Below are 26,322 nucleotides of genomic sequence, written 5' to 3'. Positions count from 1 at the left end.
ATTTGAAATTATTTTTATAATTAATAGATAAATAATTTAACAGAAGCTAATTGAAGAGCAGAAGGATAAGAACCAGATTCTTTATTTTCAGTGATAGCTTCCCATAACAACTGGAAGTTAAATCATTATCTAACAAATTAACTAAGTAAAATATTATTATTCTAAAAAAATATATAAATTAGACTATCTATTTACATATTTACTCAAAGTTAAATTACAATTAATGATTTTTAATGCTCATAAAAATACAACTAATTAAATAGCAGAAATTTATATTTTTCTCAGAAAACGAGAGATGCAAATTTTATTTTCTTGATTTCATAAGACAATCTTTGTAAGTAAGGCTATCCAACTCCGGTAGAACTTTGTTATTAAAAAATTATGATAAATTAAATTTGTGATTAATTTTTGTTTTACCCTCTAACACTTAATTAAAATTAATTGAACGATCTGACCATTAATATGGATAAGAAATAATTTAAACTTTGTTCTGTTAACTAACTTCCTTCTCTATACCAGCTATAAAATAATTTTGTTTATTTATTAGTCTTAACAAATGTGAATGAAACTTACCAATTTAAGTTAAGATTTATATTTTTAAGGTTTGGTTATAGCTTCAATTTAGATGCAAAGAGCTTCAAAGCTTCGTCATTCACACTGTGTTCATTGCATCTATTAATTAAAATTTTTTATATAACATGGTAGTCTTAGTGATATTTATTACTCAGGAAACTAAAGATCAATTGATTCAAGATTTTAAAATTATGTTATTGAGTCAGATAGTTAAATTATATTTTAGTTTTTTATATTATTCCACCTATTTATTATTCAAAATACAAATAATTTCTTTAAGGCTTTGTTTGTGTGTATTTATTTATTTACTTTCCTAAAAATAGAGTCAGGGCTTCCAGCTATCTAAGTTTGACAATTGAATTCAAAATAATTTCAAATCTATCCTAATTTTCAGCAACTTCCTCTATGTTATTAATATTCCATCTAAAACAAAAAATATTTTAAATTTTGAACCTTTTTCATATAATGAAAATTAATTTTACTTAAAGAGATTTAGCTGTAACACTTTTAAGTTTTAGCATGGAGTTAAAATATTATCAATCTATTGAAAGCTATTAATTGTAATGTTTTGCCAGCTTTTAAATCATTTATTAAAAGCATAATTAAATTTATTCTAGAGAAACAATAAAATACCTATTGAAATTCAATAAAAGAGACTGTAAATTTTAGCCATGTTTTTAAGTTACATTTTGAATGCAGTTTAAGCTGTGTTTATTTTACCCTATTTTACTAAAATAAATATCTTTTATTTAACTCATTTATTTGCTTTTGTATTAATTAGTAATACCCAGGAATATCAAAGTAAATTATTTAAGGGCAAGTTAAATTTTTTAAGTATTCTTCTGTCTGCTTCCTTTTATGTATATAATTGATATATAAATTAATTTTATAAATAGTATATTATATGTCATCATACTCAATATAGTGCACCCAGATTTTAGTTGAGTTTTATGGTAGGGTGATTAGGTTTTATTCAGTATATATATTTGCAAAAGCTAGTTAGTCTTCGAAACACGAAGTATTTTTAAATTTTATATTGGCTAATTCAAAACATTGTTCAAGCTGCAAATGACAAGCTTTAAGCTTTTAGTCATAAAACTATAAAAAATATGTAATTTAGTTTGCTATATGTTATAATTTTGGAGAGTTAGAGTCTATCTGAAATTCTCCGTCGTATTCTTGAATGTTATCAAAAATGTTTTTTATTCTAAAATTTATTCCTTTTTATGTGCTTTCTTTCCAATGCTTTCCTATCAAAGATTACTCTATTTATTGATATACTTGCTGAGATGGAGTAGGGCTTTCTTTTATAAGTTCTTTCATATTATCAATAGCAGATTTTGTATCTTTGTAAAGCTATTTTACTGTTTTAAAGAGTATTTCTATCTCAAATAATAAATCATCCATTTCTTTCATTTTTTAGCATATAATTTTATCTTTTTCTAAGAGCTTATCTTTGCTTTAGCTTAAATCCTATGATTCACCAGCCATTTCGTTTATCAAAATATGATAAAATTGTGTAATTTCTATATTTTAATGACCTTTATGCTCATATTTTAAGCAAATAGAACAAATAGTCGAAAGCCTTTGCTCGCAGTTAGGCTCCAAACAAATATATCTTATTCTAACTTCATGCTACTTACAATTGCAAAAAGATTTCGCATCAACAAATCCTTTCAAACAAGCTAAATCCATAATTATTCTATATTAAAAATTTAATAATTTTGATAAGTTCTATTTTTGAGTTAATAAAATAATCCAAAAATATTAGTTATTTTATGGTATTTCTATGAAGATTTAACTTTTTTAAATAAGCTAAAATATTTTAATTAAAAACCCAATAATTAAACTCAAATAACTTAAAAAATCAATTATAAGCTAATAACTGATAAATGTTGAAGTGTCCATGAACTCTACTCTAAATTTATTTATTTGGTAATGTTGCAAAATTTGAAAAAATATTACTTATTGTTTATAAATAAATTGTTTATAATTTAAAAGAGAAAGATATTTGGAATTATATCTTAAATTTTACTTTTAAAAACTATAGCAAATATCAAAAATGTTTACATAGGCTTTTAGCTTCAATTTGTAAAATCCTGTCTAAGAATAGTTAGCAACAATAGTCAGGTTGGATGGTGTTACTCCTACATTGGCATGCGTTTCAGTAGGTGGAAAAGTGTTTTTGTATACGCCATAAGGTGTTTCAGATGATAATAAAGATTAGCAAGTTTAGTTTTTAAATTTGAATAAGAATATCAAATCGATAGTTAGTTCTAGATTCCATGGTGAAAATGAAAAGGAAGAATTATTGCTTGGTTCTTAAAATACTTTAATAGCTTATGATGTTATATAAAATAGCGAAAGATTCTACAAAGATATTGAAGATGGTATTAATGTTGTCGCATTTACTTCCGAAATGTCAGGGTAAATAAAATAAATAAGTTTTATAAAATTAAATCAAAAACAAAAGCAATAAGCAATAAAATAGTTTTTTTTTAATATGGTATTTGATTTATTTGTCATTTATAATTTAGTAATGAAAAATCGTTGGCGATGATAGGAGGTAATTGCAGTATTTTAGGTTTCACTGAAGATGGCGAAGAAGGATATTGGAATGTAGCAAGTGATGTTGTAACTTCAATCGGATTTTCAGATGTTGATGGTGATGGAAAATTAGAGTTAATAGTAGGTTCTGCAGATAATTAAATTAGAGTATTTAAAGGAGAAGAAATCTTATTTGAATTTTAAGAGGCTGCAAAGCCAATAATCATTTCAAGAATGAATAAAACTCGTTTTGCTTTTGGTTTGGAAAACGGTATGGTAGGAATATATGCTAAAAAAACAAGAAAGTGGCGTGCAAAAAGTTCTTTAAAACCAATAGCTGTCTAGTTATCTGATTTTGGAAATTTGAAAGAAGGTATAAATTTTATAAAATATGCCACTTACTTTATTGATAAAAAATTATTCTAATTAATTAATAAAAAGGATATCGTCCTTTGGTTGTAGGAAGATCTAATGGCCAAATAGAAATTAGGCACGATGGTACTGGTGAGACTTTACACAAGTTACAACTTGGAGGACCCATTTCAAAAATTATTAGAGACGATTTAAGATAAGATGGTACTAAATAAATAATATGTATTTTAGCAGATGGTCAAGTAAAAGGTTATATAATTACTCCAAGATAAGATATCCAATCTGAGAATGCAACGTAAACAAATAATTAAATTCTAAAAAGCATTACATTTATTTTTTAAATTACCCAAAATAATAAAAACTAGAATTATTCTTGATAATTGTTTTATTTTACAACTCCTTTAAACTCTAAGTAAACTATCACTGTATCATAGATAACTAATCTATCTAAAAAGGCAAATAAAAATAAATTAAAAATATATAAACAAATAAATGATCTGACATAATCATTCCTATAATATTCTGTTAAAAAAATGAATATAATTTCAAAATATTTTATGATATTATCATTCTTATATGAATATCTTGCTAGGATTAATCTAAGAATTTTAAATAAATTAAAATAGAATTCTTGATAATATTAATGAAAATCTTGAAAGAGCAAATAAAATATAAACTTTTCACATAATTTTTAATATTATTAAATTATATTTTTAGAATAAAAAAATATATTTTTAACATTTTTAAAAATTATTCTAATAAGAATTTTTTAAATTAAGTTTTATTGCTTGAAAGAGCAAATAAAATATAAACTTTTCACATAATTTTTAATATAATTAAATTATATTTTTAGAATTATAAAAGATATTTTTAACATTTTTAAAAATTATTCTAATAAGAATTGTTTTTATTAAGTTTTATTACATTTTGAAAATTTTAAATTGCAATTTATACTTTTCTATTGTATAGAGTTGAGTAAAAAACTGATTTGCACATTGAATTAGAAGAGCTGACTAAAAAGAAAGAAATGCTTGTCCAGAAAGTTAACTCTCTTAAGGAATCTTTAAAAGAAAAACAATAAAATTCTGATTCGACATTATTACCTCAAGGAACATAGTTAGGTAAGTTTTGATTATTCAAACTCTCTTTAAATAAATTTTTTTAATTGGTAAAAAGCTAATATATTTAAGATCAACCCAAAAAATAAACAGGTTGAATTGGTGGTTTAATGCACAAAGGGACTTTACATTAAGAATGCTATATTGTTTTGTGATAAATTATTTGACGGAAGAGAGAGTTTCTTTTACTGTCCTTAGAAAATTAAAAATACCATAAATATTCCTCTCAATGTGAAGAAAAATGTTAGTGAAAAGATTGCTGTAAAATTTGATATTTATTTTTGTGAATTTTGAATGTTTTTATATAAAATTATAGGTAAAATGTATGGTCGGAACAAATATCTAAAGCAACACCTTTTAAGTGTTCAGCTTTAGCTGTGTTCTTCCCAGATTTTCAAGATATCTTTATTTAGAAAGCTTTGAAAAGCATAATTTAGATGAACCTTAGTCATTTGTTACTATGCAAATTAATGAAAGAATTCCTCGTTTTGTTAAATGGATGCAATAGAGTTTTATTTTTGATGATAAAATCGCAGAAGCTTTGGAGCAGAACTAGTCAGAAATGACTGCAAAATTCGTTAATATATACACAAATGAAACTATAGAAATTATTGTTAATCAAGTGAGAGCAACTGTATAAATTAAATGCGATGATATAGAAGTAGCTGGAGACTTGATCTAAGATATGTGCTAATACAACAATATTACAGAACTGGAGTCACAGGGACAATTCCCAAAAGAAATGGAAAAATTTAAAGAAGTCTTGCATAAAGTGGAATGTAACTTTTTTTATTGCTTAAATTATTCTGGCTCAGTTAAAAAATTCTAATTACACTTTTTTATATACTTGATATGCTTTAAATCGATCAAAAATAATTATGTATTTAGAGTAATTAATCAGATTTAAATAGGGAAATATTTGATTTTTAAATTTTAAAATAACCAGAAAAAATAGTGATTAATTCTTTTCTTCAAATAAAAATAAATGAAGACTTTAATTAAAAAATATTTCTTCATCTTCTTCTTTGTATCTATCTATCTATTTTTAACATCTTCAAATTTAAAAGAATACAGCTCTGCAAGGATGAATATTACAGCAGATATAGCAGATTCAGTTTAAATGGTAAAAACATTTATAGTTAAAGCGGAGGATGCTAGAATTTTGGGTGACATGAAATTCATGAAAAAATACTACACTGATGTAATGGTGCAAAATAAAAATTTGATGACAGAGCTACTCAAGCGCAAGACCAACAACGATATTTTGATGTCCTCACTTAAAGAAGTGAATTCAATGATTAGCAAGGCTTCTAATCTGAGAATTGGGTAATTTAAAGCAAAGGTAACTACTTTGTGTAGGACAGCCGTCAAAAATAAAGATCTATTTTCACTGATAAGGATAATAGAAAACGGCTCAGAGCACTGATCATGAATAGAACAACTTTTGGAAATTAGAAGATTGTTTTATGCAAATTTAAATAACTTATTTTGTACATATTGTATCAATATATGAAATTTGAATTAATTTATTTTCTTCCCTCTATCAATTAATAATATTATTAATTTCAAATAATACTATCAATCTATCATTCAATCTGAAAACTGTAATTATAGTGAGCGAATTTCTTAATTTCTTAATTTCAGAAATTATTAAATTTGTTTTTGAGTAATAACTGTTTGAAAAAATTTAATATTTCGTTTATTGCTAACACTTTTTAATGGTACAATTTTATTTTGAGTTTAATTTAATTAACAGATATTCCTTATGATATTATGATATGAATTGAAAATTTGGGTAATAGCAAAATTTATGATGAATTATATTTTTATGAGTAATTATTTTGTGTAAAGAAAGAAAGTAAATCGAAGCGTATTGTCTAATTAATTCATTTTTTTGCTTTTTCAAATTTTAAAAGTCTAAGTTTCATTATAATTTGAAAGAGAATAATCTAGCATATTTAATGATTAGGTTATTCTATTTCAAATTCTATAAAAAGCAAAAAAACATATATTTTTTTCAAGGAAAGCGAAAATTGCCCTTGAAATCTATTGAAAATCTTTAATAAATTAATTTTATTATCTATAGGATACCATTTTTAAGCTTTTAACATTTTTAATCTAATAGTGCATCAAATGCTAAGTAAAAAAATTGTATATAAATTAATTCATATTATTTTTACTCAAAAATATATTGATTTTACATAAATGTTATTCAGTTTATTTTTTAATGCTAGAAATGTTTTATTCATTTCACATAAAATCATTTTAGTTTTTGAGCTTTAAAATATATTGACTCCAGAGTAAAGTAGAAAAATCTGATTGTTTGCATTCCTAGATCTGAAATAAACCTCAAAAATGTTAAATTGATATGGTGCCTAAATTAAATTTAATATTACTTTTTTTTTTAGTTAAAAAGGTTGCTTTTATCGCTTACTGATATATGTGTATTCACATTCTGCGATTAATCAATTTTTATATATATTTGTATTCATCATAAATGCTATTACTCTATAATCAATTAATAAAAAAATTGAAGATTTTAAGAGAAATCAAAAAAAAAGAATAACTAACTAATTAGCTTTTATAAATAATAATGGCCACTAAAAGAATTATTAACCAAACTTAAGAGCATTATGAAATTTAAAATTTCTAAAATGTCGATGAAATGGAAAAGCATTTGCAAAAGCCTACTGATAGAGTTTTATGTTCTTACTAGCATGGAGTCTACGATGTTACAGACTTTTTACCTGACCATCCAGGTAATTTGATATTTAATTATTTAGCTAAAAATCTTGAAATATCTCTAAATCCTTTCAAATAAATTATAAAATATTTCGATTTTTGAAGCTCTTCGCCATCAAATAAGCAAAATCATGATAATTTTTATTGCGAATACCCACTGATCCAATCCAAAATGAAATTTGTGATAAATAAATAACATAATTGCAAAAATAAAGAAAGTAAAGTAATAAAAGGATCAAACCATGCTAAATAGAGCAGAATATTAGCTATTTTTTAATCTATTCGCACTATTAAAAATTAGAGAAAAGCATGTCATATTATATTTGAGGGAATGAAATTTTTACTAAGAAATTATTAAAAATAATAGAAAAAAGTATTGTTTAAATAGGTAATTTATCTATCTTTTATATATAAACTAACTAGGTGGTAAAGATCTTATAGAGAAATACAAAGGCAAAGACATTACAGTTATATTCAAGGATGAAAATAGTCATCCTCACTCATAAAACGCAAAGAGAATTTTAGCCCAATACAAAACTGGACAAGTTGCTGGAGACAATAAAGAAAGTATGAGGGAAGGTGAAGAAAGACCTTACCCTTTAAGAGTAGGAAAAATCCTTTACTTTGATGATTTCTAAATCGATCTAGCCAAAGGTTATTTCTATCAAATTTGGAAACTTTCCTACAAATAATACTTAGAAGTTATTGATAATCCCGTCACTATTCCTTTCTATGTTCCTTTGTTTGATAGCAAATTCCTCGATATGTTCTCCAGAAATAAATGGTACACAATCCTCGCTATTTGGGTTCCTATTGCCATTTACCACTTTTACTTAGGTCTTACTTTTGATTATGATGTCAATTCTATTGTTGATGATTACATTAAACTTTCAAGTGCTTCTTTCTCTTTGTTTGCTGTCTTCGCTATTTTGGCATTTGCTGTCTTCACTTGGTCTTTGGCTGAATACTCTCTTCATAGATTCTTGTTCCACATGGAAAAATGGATGCCTGACTAAGCCTTATACAGATATCTTGCATTTATTATCCACGGTGTTCATCATGCTCTTCCTATGGATGGGTATTTATTATTTATTTATTTAATTAGAAAATTTTTGTTAGACCAATTAAATAATTTCTTTTAATTAAAATAGAGAAAGATTAGTATTCCCTCCTTCTTTAGGTGCTATGATGTACTATGTCCTGACCACTGTTATTTATACCTTCTTACCTGGTAATGCTGGAAGAATTTTTGTCACTGGTTTTATTGCTGGTTATCTTTATTATGATATGATGCATTATTATTTACATCACTGCAATCCTAGTATCGAATACTTTAAAAATTTAAAATCAAATCACAACAAGCATCACTATGTCAGTGATGCCAAAGGTTTTGGTATTACTAATAAAATTTGGGATTATCTCTTCGACACTAAATTCAATTGATAATATAACAAATCTTTAAATTTATATAAAATAAATAGGTTTTTCCCTAAATTTTAAAAAGGCATAAAATCTAAATTAGTTCAATATACATAATTAGTTAGTTAGTTAGTTACATATTTTCATCAATTATTCATTGTTTAATTACAAAAAATTATTCATTTATCATATGTTCATTGATTCATTCATTCTCTTATCATTAAAAATTACTTTTTTTCATGGTAAAATCTTAATTCTATTTTTTATTATTAAATATTTTTTTAATTTTTGATTTAGTTGTGTTTGTTAAAAAATAAATTATTACTTTTAATAAAAATCAATAATTAAATAAATAAATTTGCAGCTAATATTTTCTTAAAATTTGTTGAAGTTTTTAAAGTAATTTGATCATATTTTATTTAGATTATAATAAAAATGCCAAATAATATTGATATCCAGGTATTAAATACTTTATATTAGAATGGAATTTTATGTTCAAAATTTAACTTTTTTTCAAATAATTTTTAAATCTTATTCTTAAAAACTCATACAAAACATAATGCAGAAAATTTGTGTTTTATGTAGGTTTTTTCAAAAAAGAGCTAAAAGATTAATAAAATTTATCTATTAAAATGGAAAATATTTGAAAAATTTATTGTGAATTAATTTTAATTTATAAATACTCTTTATTTATTAGATAGTTTATTTTTTTAATCTCTTCAAACTTAAAGTTTAAAAAAAAACAATAATTGCTTTATTATAAAATGAATGATAATAAATATTTAGTCTTATCAATAAAATTTTTAAATGCAACCAAAGATTCGATAATTAGAGGTAACTTGTTTAGGAGCTTAGAAAAGAAATTCTGGAGGCTTAAAAAATATTTTTAATATATAGCTAAATGGTTTTATTTTATAATAATGTTTCTAAGATGAAAATTTTTAATAGGTTTTGATTAATATTATTATTAATTTTTAATAAATTTAAGACATTGGATTTTTTATTTAGACAGGTTTCATTTACCATAAATTTTCGTTAATTAAGGACTTTTTTGAGTGGTATTTTAAAAAGGACTAAGTTTTTATTTGAAGAAAAAATTTTTAAAAAGGCTAAAATTAATTAAAAATTTGATTGAAAAATTATAAGATTGATATAAATTATTATTAATATTAATTAAATTCAATAATATAAAGTTATTTATTTTTACATAAATAATATTCAAACACATCAGCCATTCAAAAAAATAAACAGTGATATCGAATCACTAAATTTTAGAATGGCGTTTGGCTTTAATTCAACATATAAAAACAAACTTTATTATATAATATTATATTCTTACTAATAATACTTAAACTCATAAAAGAAAATAAACATAAATTTTCAGAAGAATTCATTTATAGCTCACTTAAATATTTATTTGATATTTGTTACTTACTAATCAAAATTTATCAAATTCTTTTAATTTAGCTTTACTTTAAAACTAAATTTAAATAATATAAGACAAAAATCTTTAATGCTTCAATTTACTGTTTTCAAAATTCTGTTAAATTTATTTAATTAATTAATTCTAATATCCTTAAAATTTTTCTAAACTAAAACAATCACTTGTTTTGTTTAATTTATTCATCAACTATCTAAATTTCTTTTAAAATTTTAAATAAAATGAAGATAAAATAAAAAATAATTTTTATTTATAAAATTATAATTTTGATTTAATACTGATATAAATTTTGTATTTAAGATATAGATTTCATATTTGTTAATTATAAATATATTTATTATAAAAACTACTAAGACCATTGCAGTTTTAATTGTTAGGATAAACTACTTAGTCAATATAGAAATTATTTTAAGATTATCCACTTAACTATTGTTGAATAAACTGATTTAGAACATGTGAAACAGTGAAATCGGAGTTCATGGGAACTTCATATTTAGGTCCACTATAAGTGGTGATAGATTCAGAAAATACATGATATAAACAAGAAATAGCCCATATTCCCCAATTAGGCTTTTTTGTTTAGATTTCTTGTAATTAGGTAAAAGTTAGATTTCTTAAAAGTTCAACTTTCTAGATATCTTAGTTGCTGCAGTTCTAAAGTCCATAAGTTGGTGTTATACAATTAATTTAGAGTATGTATTTTAAAGTGTAAGAATCATAAAGAGAGTTAATAATGAACACAGGGACAGGCATTTAATCAATAATATATTAAGGCTAGCTACATTTGTAAACTAAGTCATTTTATTAAAGGTATGGGCATCCTTCAGGCTATAATATTGACCTATTACCATTAGTTAGTAAATCTATTTATTTATATTTTTGAGAATTATCATTTCCAGGGATATCTACAAAGAATCCAGAATCAGGTGCAGCAATAATTATTACGTTAGAGTTAATAATTTTTCTTAAGTATTAATTCCAATAGAATGCACCTAAACCTCCTGCAGATCCTCCTGATAGAACAATCATCTTTGATGATTAAATGCTATAATTCTAGATAAGATAGTTGAATATTTCCACCATATTATCATATCCCTTAAAGTGCAAAGTCGTATTTTTATAGGGAATAGAAGCACTCCCTTAGTAAAGGTATCCATCACAATATTAAACATATATTTTGTTCCAATTGTAAAACGCAGGATTACTTTACTGATTATTACTTAAATTACCAGAATTTTATGCTGTTTTAGCCCATTTTTTACTGGAACCCAAAGTAGTTTTTGACCTTTAATAACATTGTTCTAGTAATTCCTCATTGGTTTCACCTTAGCAAAGTCCTCCGCCTTGTAAGTAAATCAAGAATTTATCTTAACCTTCTCCGAAACCTTAGAAGAAATAAAAGCCAATAGGAGACCCATCTAAACATTTAGCACTTTTAGCATCATTTATCAACACAAGATTTCCTTTTCCATCTTACTAGCAAGATGCTAATGCTATTAAATAGAATAAAAAGATATAAAACATTAGAGCCTTCATTTATGCCTACAAAACTTACTATTTGATTAATTAATTAATTAAATTATTATTACAGATTTATGTTTGTTTTAAATTCTTTTTTTTTAGTAATCTAAATCAAAAACATGAAATTTCTTTTTTACTTTAACTTTTGAGCATTCGATTATGCGAATTTTGCTTCAAAACATATTAACAAATCTTTCTAAATCCTATAGTTTAATATTAACCATCTATTTTAATATAAGAATTTCAAAGTTTCTAATCATATTGTTGTATTTTTAATTATTTATTTTACAATTTAAGATGACAGTGACACTTCCATTTATATATGTAAAATGTATGCTTAATATTTTAAATTAATAAATAAATAATGATTATTCAAGAAAAGTTTAAAATTTTATTCATTATGAATTAATTAAATACTTAAAAATTTTTAACATAAAAATTTTTTGAAATTTTAAATAAATTAGGGTAGGCAGATAGATAGATAGATTTTAATTTAAAAAAACTGAACATTTTACATTAACCATACTTTTATTTGATAAAGAAAAATAAAATACTTAAAATTTTTTATTTAATAAATAAAATATAATTCGTTTTATTGATAAATTTTTATAATTACCTAAGATATTCTAAGCTGAAATACTTGATATTTATTGAATTTAAAATAAGAAGGCAAACTTAAATAAACACAATCAAAATTTTTATTTCAACTATTAATTACTCATAAAAATATATTTTAAGAAAAGGATCATTTTTACAAAAATAATTAAAGCTAATAAAATATACAATTAGAGAAATGAGAAATATTTTAAAGATATTTTATATATAATTTTTGTATTTAAGATAAAATATTATTTTAAACATTTAATTTTAAAGAAACGATTTCAAATTTTTTAATTTTATAAGAATTTTAAATTTAAGTTGTTTATTCCATTGCAATTATAATTGTTTGGATAAACTTCAGGATCAAGAATAAAATAACTTTTATCATATAAAATTTCATCTTATTACATTTAAATGAATTCCTTAAGTGCATAAGAAATAGTTAGACCTGAATTCATTGGAACTTGATAATCTGGCCCATTAAAGGTCTATTTAGATTCTGAAAACACATGATAGAGGCAAGAAATAGCCCAAGCACCCCAGTTTTGTTTTCTTGATTAAATTTATTAAAGCTGATATAGCATTTAATGTCTCAAATCTTCAACTTTTTCGATATCTTATTAACTACAATTTTAAAGCCCTAAAGTTGGTGTAACACAATTTACATGGAGAGTGTTTTTTAAGATATATGTATCGTATAAGGAATTGATAATAAAAACTGGGACAGGCATTAAATCTATTATATACTAAGCATATGTACATTTGTAAATTTAATCATTTTAGTAAAGATAAGGACATCCTTCAGGTTAGATTAGGTTCCTATTCCCACCAGTAATTAAATCAATTTTTTTATAAGCTTAACTTCTATCTTATTTTATGATATCTATAAAAAAACCAGAATCAGGAGCTGCAATAACTAAAGTGTTTTTGTTTATTATTTTTCTTAAGTACTAGTTCCAATAGAAGGCACCTAAACCTCCAGCAGATCCACCTGATAATACAACTATCTTGGACGATTGAATGTCATATTTTTTTATTAGTATATTAAAGACTTCCACTACATTGTCATATCCTCTAAAATACAAAGTAGTATTTTTGTAAGAAATAGTAGCTCTTCCCTAGTAAAGTTGCCCATCACAATAAGGAATGTATAATTTATTCCAGTTGTAGAATGCAGGATTATTAGTTTCGTCATCGCTTAAGTTGCCTGTGTTAGTGAGAGTTTCAGGCCACTCTTTGCTTGATCCCAAAATTGTTTTTGATCTCTAATAGCACGATTCTAATAGCTCTTCTGTAGTATCTCCATCACAAGCACCTCCACCTTACATATAAATCATAAATTTATCTTGTCCGTCACCAAAGCCTTTATAATAGACGTATGCAAAAGGCGAACCATCTAAACATTTTGCTGATTTGGAGTTCTTTAAAAATATAACATCACCTGATGCTTCTTCAGCTGAGGCTTTTAAAATAATCAAAGCAAATAAGCAAATGATTTATAAGATTGTCATTTTTCTATTTGACTGTTTTTAATTTCTTTTGAAATAAACGTGTATTTATTACTTGATTTAAATTAATTAGGATTATTCAAGATATTTTTCTTAATTAAAATATGGATTTATTAATTGATCTTTAAGGTTTAGTAATCATCATTAAATTTTAGTATAAGAAATATACAATTTTTATTATTTTTTTCAAATTTGGCTTAAATTTTATCAAAGTCATTTACTATTTATGTTTACTCACTATTTTAATGTAATTAAAATTTAATCGTAGAGAATATTTTCAATTTATTTAAAACTGAAATTATTATTTATGATTTGAAAATACATATAAATTTTTATTAAGTTTTAATTGATATTTAAATTAAAAATATAATTTTATTGTAGTATATTTATTTCATAATAAATAACTTTACAAAAAGGAATTTTTAAAAATTGTTTTGAAATAAGCTCTAAATAATATGAAAATCTAAAAAAGATAAAATTTTGGTAATTATGTTTGCTAAAATTCTATGAATTTCTTATGTCATGATTAATTGAACTATCTAAAAACTTCTTTAAAGAAAAAAATATCTTTATAATTTTTTAAGAAAGTTAAAAGTTCGTGCAGTTTCTTAGGTTTAATTTTTTTAAAAGTCTATTATTAGACTATTAATGTTCATTTTGTAAATTCTCTCAATAAAAAAGAGTTTACTTGTTGTTTATTTTCTTATTATATATATTTATATTTAAATCTGCGATTGAGGAATACTAATGTTATTTTATATTAAATATTGTATTCGATTAATTAGTATTCTAAATTCAGAATATCTTCTATTCCATCCTATATTCAAAACTACTCGAATAAATATTTCTTTTTTTATTTTTAATATTTTTTTTATTCTTTAAAGATAACTATTTTTGTATTAATTTCATCACTAAGAAATTATTTTCAATAAAAATTTTCTATACATTATGAATAGTAGAAGTTTAATTTAAGTAATTATATATATATTAAGTCGCAAATAAAAAATTTAAAATTAAAAAATTTTGATATTTTAATTCTAAAAATTTTTATATTCTAAATACTTTGATATTCTATTATCCTAATATTGAATATATCCTAAATGATATTATTCTTTCAAACTAATATTTAAGGCTTAAATACTTGAATTAATTTGGAATTTAATTTAGAAATATATAAATTTAAACAAAAAACTACTATATATTAAAATAAAAAAAATCTTATTTAAGTAAAAGATAAATAGAAAAAATATAAAAACACAAATTTACGACTTATAAAGGGAATAATAAAGTTAAAATAAATCAATATTCTTATTAGATTTCTTATCTTTTCATTTTTAAAATATCTAAAAATGGGATATTTAGGTGTAGTGTTTTAGGGTGTTAATAAAGCATTCACGAGTGTAACTAGTGTTGTTTAGGTTGTAAAAAAGTAATTGATAATATTAATATAATAAGCTCAAGATTTTATTATGGGAAATACATCTTTAGGTAGAAATGCAATTATAATGAAGGAGACTAATTTGGAAGAGCTGTTTCATAAATTAGTGATATATATTAAATTTTAAATAACAGGAAACCTAGTAGGTCAATCATATAAAATATAATACAAAGATTCGACAATACATGCTCCAGACTGCAAACTAATTAAATAATTATAACCTAGGGTAGGTATAGCATCTACTTATTTAGGAAGAATGGGAGGATTTATAAGTAAATGTTAAATGGTAATAATATAGTTAAAGTGATATAAAGAATAGGAAGGTTTTCCATAAAACATTTTGAATAAAGCTACTAAATTTCCTATTTATTTGAGTATTAAGAGCAACAAATTAAACTGTTAACATATTTTTAAACGAGGAATTGGATAAATTTTAGAAAAAATTGCTAATAAAAGAGCTAAGATCAATAAATCATATGAATGTTTTGAATAAAAGATTTGAGTAAATTTACTAAATTTCCTTTTTATTAAAATTATTTGAAAAAAACAAATTAAATAACTAAAAGTGTTTTTTAAGGATGAAGGGACGACTGTAAAACTTGAATAATATGATTAATCAAGTAAATAATAATTTTATTAAAATGCCACTTAATCACCTCAATAGTTATTTGGATAAAAAATATACTACAGCAATAAATAATATAGTGGTTCATTAAATCAATTTGAAACAAAGTAATTTAATCTTTAAGCCTTTTGCCTTTTACGTAGATGTTAGAAAAGATTTAAAAGATAAAGATGAATTAGTTGAAGTTAAGCAAATTTTTAAAATTAAAAGGGGGTTCATAAAATACTTTTAAATAAAAGGGTTTTTTTTTATTATATTTTTTTAAAAAAATTTCCAATCAAAAATGAAAATTCATCTCCCAAAATTTCCCCCAAAATTTTGATATTCTAATTCTAAAAACATTAATATTCATTCTAATTCTTTAACATTAATTAATATTTTAAGATAATCTTTTAATCAATGCTTTAACATTCAGATAGATGCTTTTATTTAAGGTTTAAATACTTGAATTTACTTGGACACTTAATTTAGAAATATATAAATTAACAAAAAATAACAATATTAATAAATAAAAAAAAATCTTTGGTAAGAAAAAGATCAATAAAAAACACACACAAAAAAATAAAAATTCACTACTTAAAAAGGATAATATTAAAGTAATAATAATAAATCAAAAAATGGGATGGCTTGGATCTTTTTTTTCTAAAGTATCAACAGGAATCACTAGCACTTTTAAAGCTGTAAAATAAGCTGCTACAACAGTAATAGATACTGCTAAAAGTGGTCTTAAATATGTGAATAACAAAATAAACTAAGCTCAAAATTATATTATGAATGAAACATCTATAGGTCGAAAGGTAAAAGAAGTAAGTAGTTATGTAATGAAAAATACTATAATTGGAAAAGCGGTTTCATTCATTGGTGATACATATCAATCTGCTTCAAAAATATTATTAGATAATCCAGTAGGTCGTTTACTCTAAAAGGGTAAAGAATGGTTCGATAATACTTCAGTAGGTAAATTTGTGAAAGAAGTAACACCATGGTTGGGTGTAGCAACTACTTTTCTTGGAGGAGTTGGAGGAGTTATAGGAAAAGTGGTTAATAACGTATCTAAAGTCAAGTAAGCATGTGAAGGTTTACCATAAAAAATTTTGAATGGAATTACTCAATCTCCTGTTTATCAAAATATTTCTAGAGTAGTAAAATAAATTGATAGAGGTATTAAATAACAAATGGGAGGAGTTTTAGGAAAAGTGTCTGATAAGGCAGCTAATGCCTAGAAAGTGTATAAAGATATTCAATAAGAGATTTCGAATAATCTATCTTCTATTTCTTAAAATATTTCAACTACAGCAAATTAAACTGATGGATTTTTAAAATAAATAGATAATTTGACAACACCACTTAATCAACTCAATAATTTTAAAAAATATACTCCAGCTGTAGATAATTTAATAAAAATCAAACCAAAATATTTAAATTTGTTATAAAAAGAATAATAATAAATTCCCAATGTATCCTCAAACCCTTTGATTGATAGTTATCTTCAAAAATTTTCAAAATATAATGACGAATAGAAAAGTTTGAACAAATTTATGCAAACATTTAAGATAATTAAAGATAATCCAGCAAAAAGTTCTTTATCAAGAGATTAAAATCTAAACTCTTTATTACAGAACAAGAGCATTGCAATTAGTTAAATCAATTTTAACAGAAATAATAATCCCATGTTCGATACTAACGGACACACTATTGATGGTTATATGACATTAAACAATAATACTCGAGAACACCAAAGATTTGTAATTGAAAATGGACAATTGTTTGGTTGTAAAACTCCAAACACTTCTCAACACACAGTTATTAAAGGATTTAGTGGTTCATTAAACCCATTAGAAACAAAGTAATTTAATCTTTAAGCCTTTTGCGCAGATAATCAGTTAAGTTGGCCAAAAAATAGCAGTGATTATGAATTTTCTAATATTAAAGTAAGAAATTTTGATGAAAATATTGATTAAAGAAAAGTATGGGATATGACTTCATGATATAACCAATTTATCAGCAACCTCCTTAGTGAGATTTTAGCTATTAGAAATTCATGGCAAGTAAGAAGGAGAAATTCCAATCAAGCAACAAAATCAAAAACTATCTATAATTACTTTAAATAAGCACCTCAATATGTTTGTTGTCCACTTCAAAGAAATTAAAGTAGTGAATACAAATTAAACTAACATTAACCTTTCTTTAACCATAAAAAGTATGAAAAAGGAATGTTTTTTGTCTTTTTTGTATGGGATTTAGTGAGATATTATATATATGTATTTTATTAATCTTACTTGTTTTTTTTAAATTTTTATTTATCAATTTTTTATTTAATATTATTTAATGTAAAATAAATAAATACACAAATATATTTTAATTAAATTTTTTCATAATCATCTAAGATTATTTACAAAATTTAAGTTCTGAATAGCGATATTTTATTTTAAAATTCATTTTTATAAAAGAATAAAAAAAATCCTTAATAATAAATTAATTTTCATTGATTTGATATTCATAGATAACTTAAATATAATTTTTAATACTCTTTTTATTTTAATACTTAGATATTATTTTTATTTTTTTCTTTTGAAAAGATTTAAAAAGCAAGAGAAGAAATATTCTGTCAAAGCTAAGAGAAAAATTAAAAATCAAAAGGAATTCATCAAATGTTTTTATAATAAAGTTACCCTTTTATATATTTATAATAATTTATTTAGAAAACAAATTCATAAAATTTAAAATAATAATATTTAAAAAGTAAAATGAGATAAAAAAATTAACAAAGTATTTATTGACTCTCTTAAAATGATAACTGAATTGGAAGAGATATTTTTAAAGAAAAATAAAATCTACTTAATCAATCTTGAATAAAAATATTAAATAAAAGACAAAAAGAAAAGGCTATAAAAATAACTTTAGAATATCAAAAAAAGATTTATTTTAATATTAACATTAGCAATAAAATAAAGGATAACAATAATAATAAATATTTTATTATTATAAAATAAATAATCATTTTGCATATGTCTTTCCTCTTAAAGACAAAAAAGCAGAATCTATTTTAAGTTATCTATAGAGAGGGTCTAGCAATTCGATTTAGATCTTTATATTTATGTGTAATCAATCTATTACAATAAAATGTGATATCTTTAATCCCATATTTTATTTTTTATTTATTTGAAAGAAAACCATATTTTGCAAGTTAGTTAGCGATTTCAAAAATTTTTTGAATTTCTTTCAATCTCAAGGCAAAAATATAGAAATAGAATATAAATCATAAAATTATTTTTTTTAAACAAAAATAATTTGAATAATAAATCTAACATTTTTAATTTAAGATACAATATATATTTTGAGATAAAATAAAAATTAAAAAGAATATATAATTCTTTAAATCAAGTTTCTAATATTTTTCAGTCAAGAGAATACTCTTTAAATCCATAGGCTAAAAATAAAAATTTTATTGTACCCTTATTTTTTAAAAAAATTGAAAATATTAAAATTAGATAGATTCATTATTAAAAAAAGAGTGAAGTTTCAAATTGTTGAATTTGTATTGTTATAAAAGTATTATAAAAATAGAAACATTTAATTTAATACAATTAATCAATTCATTTATTAAAATTTTATTAAATTTTATAATTTTATTTTTGAAGATATAAACTATATAAAACGAATGAAGATGCTCCTCCTAAACTTTTAAAAATGTTAATGCTAACTCCTCTATATAGTGATTTAAGTCCTTCTTATTTTTTAATTGTTTATATGCACTGAAGAGACTAAGTATATCTTTAGGTAGACCCAGAGGACATTATCATTCTGCTACTTATGGTGTAAAAAGGATATGTTAATAGCTAAGATAAAAATTGTATACTCCATCCTAACAAAAACTGCATTTGAATAAAATTTATTGCATTATCATCTAAAGTGTATTTATTTGTTATTTCAGACAAAGCAAAAAAGAGGCCTCTATAAAAAAACATACCAAAACAGGAGATTCCATAACCTCTGTAAAGCCCATTAGGCCCTTCCTTTATGAGAGTTTATTTGCAAACATCAGTTATACTTAGGTATTATTTTTTTTAAGTATTTATAATAAATTTATCATTTGTAAGTTTAATCCTAGCTACTTCTAGAGGATACCAAAGAGACATTACAATGCATCCTGATATTCCACCAAATAAAACATTTTATAAAAATTATTAAAAGTGTGATTAACTTTTCTCTTAGAAGTTGAAAAACCTTTAAAATTAATTAGCTAACATGAATGAAGATAATGTAGAAAGACTTTATCTTAATATATGAGAAAAATTTCCTTTCCAAAAAGCATATAGTCCTTCCTCTTTTGCTATCTATTTTACTGAATCTACGATTCCACTATAGTTTTTTTATAGATATCCAATTTTGACCATTTCAGAAGAGTTTTATAATCGTAGTCTAATCACTTCTAAAGGAGAACCTACTGTAGTATAAGCAATGGTTTTAAGAAATCCTCCAATTCCAGCAAAAAACAAGTTTTTATGTTTTTATTCCATACCTTCTTTCACTATTTTTTATTAGAAATTAAAAAAAATATCATCAAAAATCTTATTTATTATTAATTGGATATCATAGAAGTTTTGTTTCTAAAAATTTAAATTAAATATAATAAAATTTAATTAGATCTGTGTAATCAATCAAAAAAATACTTATTTAATTTAAGAGCTAATTAAAAAAAGTAAAATTCAAAATATAAGTTGATGTAAGAGCAAAATGAATAATCAAATTTATTTATTATTTTTAATTAAATAAGTAATTTGATTAATTTATAAACAGTAATAGTGCATTTCAATTCTCTTAACCATTAACATGAATATTCATTTTCTCTTTATTTTTTTTGATTTTTTTTAATGATTTTATTAAATTTGCAAATGTACCTAAAACTTCCATTTAGGATATATAAGAAGATCTAATTAATCTATAATAGTTCTACAAAATTTTCAAAATAAAAGAAATTTTTTTATTTTTTCTTTTGATCAACATGTAAATTTTCTAAAATAAATAGCTATATTTTCAATAATTTTTGTAACTTTAATCAATATTTACTTAGAGATTTTCCTTTAAACTTAATTTTTTGTTTTGAATAGAAAAATATAAATTATATACCAAAAGAAAATAAACAAATGAATATGGTTTGATGGATGATTAAATTGTATTTCAATTATTATTTTAATTTATTTTTTAGTAGTATATATAATCCGAATGAAAATATGAAAAAATTTTCTAAAAATAGCCTTTTAATAATTAATTTTTGATTAATCAGAACGAACGCATAAGCAGTGTTTAAATTTTTTATTAAAATTATTCAAAATATTTTCATTTTTATATTGAATTAAAATGTATATATAATTTATTTAGTTCTAATTACTTTATAAGTCATTCATTTTTAAATTTAAAATTTAATTTAACTCATATATTGGACATTTTAATTAATTTTTCATATATTACTAATTAATTATTTTTTAATATTTTAATTTTTTTTTTTTTAAATCATTACAACCGTAATACCTCAAAATCTAAACAGACATAAAATAGAGACTAAGCTAAAATTGGTTGTTTTATAAGTTCAAAACCTCTGTCTGTTTGGTCTAAAACAGAGAATCGCTGTTTGAAGACTTACAGTAGTTTAATATTTTAATTTTTTTTTTATTTTCCAAGTATTTTATATCAAAATAGCGAAAACATAAAAACCAATCAAAAAACTATGATTTTAGGATATTGCTTATTTTAAGTTTAATTGAATTGAATTGAATTTTATTTACTCTTAATAAATACTAAAATATAAATTTTATTATAGATTATTTAATTTTATATTGTTTGATAAGTAATATTAATATATATATATATATATTTATTTAGTTTTGTATTTTGAAGATTTATTCATTTTATTAAATATAAAAATATAAATTTAAAAATTAAATTTATTATTTTAAATCATATTTGTTTGCTTAAAAATAAATTTAAAGTAGCTATATTCATTAATTAAATTTTTAAAAGATTCATCTTACTTATTTTAACCAAATTTATATGAAAAAACATTTATTTATTGGAATATTATGTGTGTTGTAATAGTTTTATAAAAAGTAAGTTTAAAATAGAAGAAAATATTTTTTTTTTATTCAATATTTATATAAATTTAAATTAAAAATAGAATAGTCAGTCTTATTTAAATTTTTAAAGCTTCAAATTTAAAAATCAAAAGAATAAATCTATATTTATGGAAATTTATGATTTTCTAAACAATTAAAAATATATTTTAAATCTCAATTTAATTATCAACAACATGAATAGTTTTTTAGTTTTTTATTTAATAGAAATAAATTTAACTTATGGATTAATTAAGCATTTCGATAATTAAATTCTAACTCATTAAAAATTTTTTTAATTTAGCAATCATGAAAATGAAATTAAATAAAAATTTTCAATAATTTTTATAATATTTTTAATTGTAAATATAGAATACATTTTTTAAGAAAAAATAATATAAATAAATGAATTACTTTGAAGGTATAAAAAAAAATACTTAAATTTTGTTTGTTTTGTAATATTTAATTTTAGCTAGATTAAATAGACAAGCTAAAAATGTTTCGAAATAACTATTTTTCTTACATTGAGAAATTAAAACGTACTATTTATTTATTTTCTATTAAATAATTTACTTTGATTTTCATTTTAACAATACATTTGAAATAAATAAATCAATAAAAATGTAAATGATAATTTTTATTAATAGCTGGTTCTCTTATTTAATCTATCATTAATTATTGATTATAACTGCAAATAAATATTTTGTTTGATTTTTACTTTTTTGAATATCTTACTTTAAAGGAAGAAAGTAAGGATTTATTTTCAAAACGCTTGAAAGGTTATCGTAGAATTTTACAAATATTTGTTTTAAAAAAATATCTTGATTACATTTATCTGCAAGTAATAATTATTTACTTTCAGTATCAATTAAATACAATTTTGGATTTTTAGTTTGATAGTGTTCATAATATTTGTTTATTTATTTATCAAAACAATTAATTGATTGATTGATTGATTCCATTTATTTAAAATTCAGTAAAATTTTAGTTAAAACTAAATGAATAATATGCAAACATAAATTTTGTTTGATGAGTGGGGGAAGTTTATTAAATTTTATTTAATAGTCGTTTGAAAAGAAATATCTTTGCTCTAATATCCATTCTGATTATAACTTAGATAAAGAAAACTATTTGTTTGATATTAATTAATTAATATTTTCTTGTTGTAAAAAATAAGTTTTAATTGCAAAGAAATGACTGACCAAATACCAAACAAATACAAAGAATTTGATTAGCAAATTCCCAAGGACTTACTAGGAGGTCCTCGTAAAGATAGAGGCTGCACTGATTTATCATGCTGTTTTATCTTTACTCTTTTCATAGTCCTAACAAGTGTCATTGCCTTTTTGGGTATGTCTACTGGTAATCCCGCCATTTTAGCATAGCCTTTTGATATGGATAGCTAGCCTTGTGGTGTGTAAGAAAATGCAGACTATCCTTTGATTTATTTCCCCTCACCCAAAAGTTTAAAGAAAAATGTATGCGTAAAGTCTTGTCCTAACGCAAACTCAACCTCTATTGAGTGTTTAAAAAACACCATTTGCCCTGATGGAACTTTGACCTAAGATGTTTCAAAAAGTTAACTCATCTATGACTCCATTCCAGGTTAATATTCATTTATTCTTATCTAAATAAATTACCTTGTTAAAATCTCATAAAATATTTTGCTCAAATAAAAGAAATAAATAAAATTTTATATTCGTTTGATACATTAATGTAATTTTATTTATTTATTTATACAATAAAGTTGCAAATAGAGTCTGCATTCCTATTAATTAAGAATATTACAAACAAATCAAGACTGTCCTTAATGTTGAAGGAGCTTAACAAATTGCTTCTGATTTGAGAAATACTTGGATGATTTGCAGCTCCTCTATTTTGAGCTCTATTATTCTTGGGTAAAAATTCAATTTAAAAGCTGAATATTTTTAAAATATTTAAATATATTTCAATCTAGTTACATATTCATGTACTTAGTTAACTTCCTTGCTGGTAGTCTTGTATGGAGTTTCGTTATTATGATTTTTTCTGCCCTCACCTCTCTTGGCTTGCTCTTCCTTTTCTAATACATAAAGCTCACCAATCCTCCTTAATTGTAATTAAATTAACATTAAAAATAATTATAAAAAAGTAAATAGCTCAATTTTATTAGATTAAGTATTCTACTTAATAAAGAAACGAAGATTTATAGAAATAGAATATTTAATATAATAAATTTAAAATCAAAAATTTAACTGACACAAAACAATCATATTTAATTTACTTTATTGATTGATATCTTGTTAATATTTTCTTATTTATTAATTAAAGAGATAAGACAATTACTGATAGCAGTGCCTATAAGCTTGCTGAAGATGCTATGAGCAACTTCAAGGACAAAGATGAGGTTCTTGTTGCTGCTATTGTTTTACTTTCCCTTGCTTTGGTCTTTATTGTTGCTATCTGCTGTCTCTGCGAAAGAATCAGATTAGCTATTAATGTCCTAAAAGTAAATTTTAATTTTGAAAAAATAATTATTCTAATAACTAAAACAATCAAAATAGGCCTCTGCTAGATTCATGACTGAAAATCCTAGAGTTACTCTTATTCCAATTGTAAGTTTCCTTATTAGTACTGCCTTTTTCGTTGCCTGGTTTATCATAGCTATTTACCTTTACTCTTCAGGTGGTGTCTCTAAACAAGTAAGCTATATAATTTAACAAATTTATTTTATAAGCATTATTATTTTTATGAATAAATTAGACAGGACTTTATCCTTTTGGACATGTTTAAATCACTTGGGATATTAAGACTTTCGGATGGATTCACTTATTTGGTTTATTCTGGTTTGAATCTTTCTTTGCTGCTTGCTAATAAATGATTATCATTGGTGCAGTTGCTTTCTGGTACTTTAAAGTTGAAGAAATCGATGACTCCAACACCACCATGGGTGCTAAGCTCTTCTTCAAAAACCATATGGGTACTGCTGCCTTTGGTTCATTCATTCTTGGTGTTCTATCCTTCATTAAATTCTTATTGAAATTAATTTCTGTAATACCAAAATTAAAATATTTAAATTTGAAACTAACGAATTTATTTTTTTTAATTTTCAAGGATTCTGCTGAAAATATGAAGAAGAATAACGAAGGAAACTAACTCACTGATTTCATTTACAAGGCTTTATATTGCTTTGTTGTAGTCTTTGAGAAATTCTTTAAGCACTTAAACTAATCTGCTTATGTTTGGGTAAATATTATCTTAAAAATATTTTTTTTTACTTTGATTTTAATATAAAAATTTCAATTTAAATAGACTATGATGGATGGTAAAGGTTTCTGCGAATCCGCCTCTAAGGCCTTCTCAATTATGGCAGCAAATCCTATTAGAATGGCTTTGGTTGCTGGTATTGGTGAATTATTCGAATTTTTAGGTTGTGCAGCTATTAGCGGTGTTATTACTTTGGGATCTTATTTCGCTCTTACAAGAACTGACTATTATGTAGCTAGAGTTGAAAATCCTTTGGTTCCTTGCCTCGTAAATTTTTAAATTTATATCAGCAGCAAATAAATATTTTTTTAAATAAATAAAGGTCATCGCCATCACCAGTTATTATGTTGGAAGTTTCATTATGAGTTTGTTTGGTACTGTAAGTGAAGCCCTTATTACTATGTTCTGCATCGAAGAAGGTATGATGATTGCTATTCCTCAAAGAAAGTGCCCTCAAGTAAACTACTATTTTAATGTGAATTTAGCCATTAATTTATTTTTTTAATTTAGGAATTAAAAGACTTCATGGATGGTGTCGAAAATCGTTGAAAATGAAATATTCTTAAAATATTTTGTTTTTTTAAAATTTTCATCTATTAATTTACTAAAAAACCAAAGTATTTTCTTACTATATACTTATATAAGGGAGTTATTCAACATAAATTATTTTAATTATAAACAGATTAATAATTTTAATATTAATTAATTTAACTAAATATTTTAAATTATTTTTAGGTTATCTAGTTATAAATTAAAATTTGATAAATTTATTTAAAATCAATGTAAAATTTTTGCATATTTTTAACATAAATCATTTATTTTAGTAATTTAAATAAAAGAAACTTCATATTTTTTTAAGAAATAACATATTGAATTGCTTTTAAAAGTAATAATTAAATAGTTAAAATTTAGTAAAACTAGTAAATTTCACAATCAAAAGCACATAATTAATCTAGAGTCTAAATAAATTAAAAATTTACATCACTAATTTAATATACGTAAGTAATCAATTAATCGATAATTTAGTATAAAATAAAGTAGTAAGTTTTGATTTTCTAAATA

At 22.8% G+C, this 26,322-nt stretch overlaps 8 protein-coding genes across 8 annotated transcripts; 5 read left to right on the top strand and 3 right to left on the bottom strand. All coding sequences in view use genetic code 6, as the record gives it.

Annotated features, from left to right (window-relative positions):
• Nucleotides 1-281: 281 nt before the first annotated feature.
• Nucleotides 282-2,268, bottom strand: TTHERM_00463870 (hypothetical protein; the record flags this gene model as incomplete). The annotated part of the gene is made up of 9 exons (XM_001018884.2): nucleotides 282-363; nucleotides 418-519; nucleotides 574-672; nucleotides 725-817; nucleotides 883-996; nucleotides 1,056-1,148; nucleotides 1,207-1,302; nucleotides 1,361-1,426; nucleotides 1,490-2,268. 9 exons carry the CDS (start codon nucleotides 2,266-2,268, stop codon nucleotides 282-284), a joined length of 1,524 nt encoding a protein of 507 aa, XP_001018884.2.
• Nucleotides 2,269-2,635: 367 nt separating this feature from the next.
• TTHERM_00463860 (bardet-biedl syndrome protein, putative) lies at nucleotides 2,636-6,036 on the top strand (the record flags this gene model as incomplete). The annotated part of the gene is made up of 7 exons (XM_001018883.3): nucleotides 2,636-3,000; nucleotides 3,111-3,493; nucleotides 3,562-3,787; nucleotides 4,462-4,613; nucleotides 4,669-4,871; nucleotides 4,927-5,389; nucleotides 5,678-6,036. The coding sequence occupies 7 exons, from the start codon at nucleotides 2,636-2,638 to the stop codon at nucleotides 6,034-6,036; spliced, it is 2,151 nt and encodes a 716-aa protein (XP_001018883.2).
• A 1,167-nt stretch (nucleotides 6,037-7,203) lies between these two features.
• TTHERM_00463850 (fatty acid hydroxylase, putative) lies at nucleotides 7,204-8,795 on the top strand (the record flags this gene model as incomplete). Its single annotated transcript, XM_001018882.3, has 3 exons — nucleotides 7,204-7,369; nucleotides 7,776-8,430; nucleotides 8,504-8,795. The coding sequence occupies 3 exons, from the start codon at nucleotides 7,204-7,206 to the stop codon at nucleotides 8,793-8,795; spliced, it is 1,113 nt and encodes a 370-aa protein (XP_001018882.1).
• Nucleotides 8,796-10,521: 1,726 nt separating this feature from the next.
• TTHERM_00463840 (pectinacetylesterase family protein) lies at nucleotides 10,522-11,748 on the bottom strand (the record flags this gene model as incomplete). The annotated part of the gene is made up of 1 exon (XM_001018881.1): nucleotides 10,522-11,748. One exon carries the CDS (start codon nucleotides 11,746-11,748, stop codon nucleotides 10,522-10,524), a length of 1,227 nt encoding a protein of 408 aa, XP_001018881.1.
• A 1,177-nt stretch (nucleotides 11,749-12,925) lies between these two features.
• TTHERM_000463839 (transmembrane protein, putative) lies at nucleotides 12,926-13,639 on the bottom strand (the record flags this gene model as incomplete). The annotated part of the gene is made up of 1 exon (XM_012798302.1): nucleotides 12,926-13,639. The coding sequence occupies one exon, from the start codon at nucleotides 13,637-13,639 to the stop codon at nucleotides 12,926-12,928; it is 714 nt and encodes a 237-aa protein (XP_012653756.1).
• A 1,551-nt stretch (nucleotides 13,640-15,190) lies between these two features.
• Nucleotides 15,191-15,586, top strand: TTHERM_000463838 (hypothetical protein; the record flags this gene model as incomplete). Its single annotated transcript, XM_012798301.1, has 1 exon — nucleotides 15,191-15,586. One exon carries the CDS (start codon nucleotides 15,191-15,193, stop codon nucleotides 15,584-15,586), a length of 396 nt encoding a protein of 131 aa, XP_012653755.1.
• Nucleotides 15,587-16,521: 935 nt separating this feature from the next.
• Nucleotides 16,522-17,892, top strand: TTHERM_00463820 (hypothetical protein; the record flags this gene model as incomplete). The annotated part of the gene is made up of 1 exon (XM_001018879.2): nucleotides 16,522-17,892. One exon carries the CDS (start codon nucleotides 16,522-16,524, stop codon nucleotides 17,890-17,892), a length of 1,371 nt encoding a protein of 456 aa, XP_001018879.2.
• Nucleotides 17,893-23,207: 5,315 nt separating this feature from the next.
• TTHERM_00463800 (plasma-membrane choline transporter) lies at nucleotides 23,208-25,809 on the top strand (the record flags this gene model as incomplete). The annotated part of the gene is made up of 10 exons (XM_001018877.1): nucleotides 23,208-23,619; nucleotides 23,762-23,912; nucleotides 23,972-24,109; nucleotides 24,325-24,502; nucleotides 24,558-24,695; nucleotides 24,757-25,044; nucleotides 25,108-25,239; nucleotides 25,306-25,527; nucleotides 25,583-25,717; nucleotides 25,771-25,809. 10 exons carry the CDS (start codon nucleotides 23,208-23,210, stop codon nucleotides 25,807-25,809), a joined length of 1,833 nt encoding a protein of 610 aa, XP_001018877.1.
• Nucleotides 25,810-26,322: the final 513 nt, after the last annotated feature.

Source organism: Tetrahymena thermophila (assembly GCF_000189635.1).
Source record: "Tetrahymena thermophila SB210 genomic scaffold scf_8254593, whole genome shotgun sequence".
Taxonomy (NCBI): domain Eukaryota; phylum Ciliophora; class Oligohymenophorea; order Hymenostomatida; family Tetrahymenidae; genus Tetrahymena; species Tetrahymena thermophila.
This window is presented reverse-complemented; position numbering and strand designations above follow the sequence as displayed.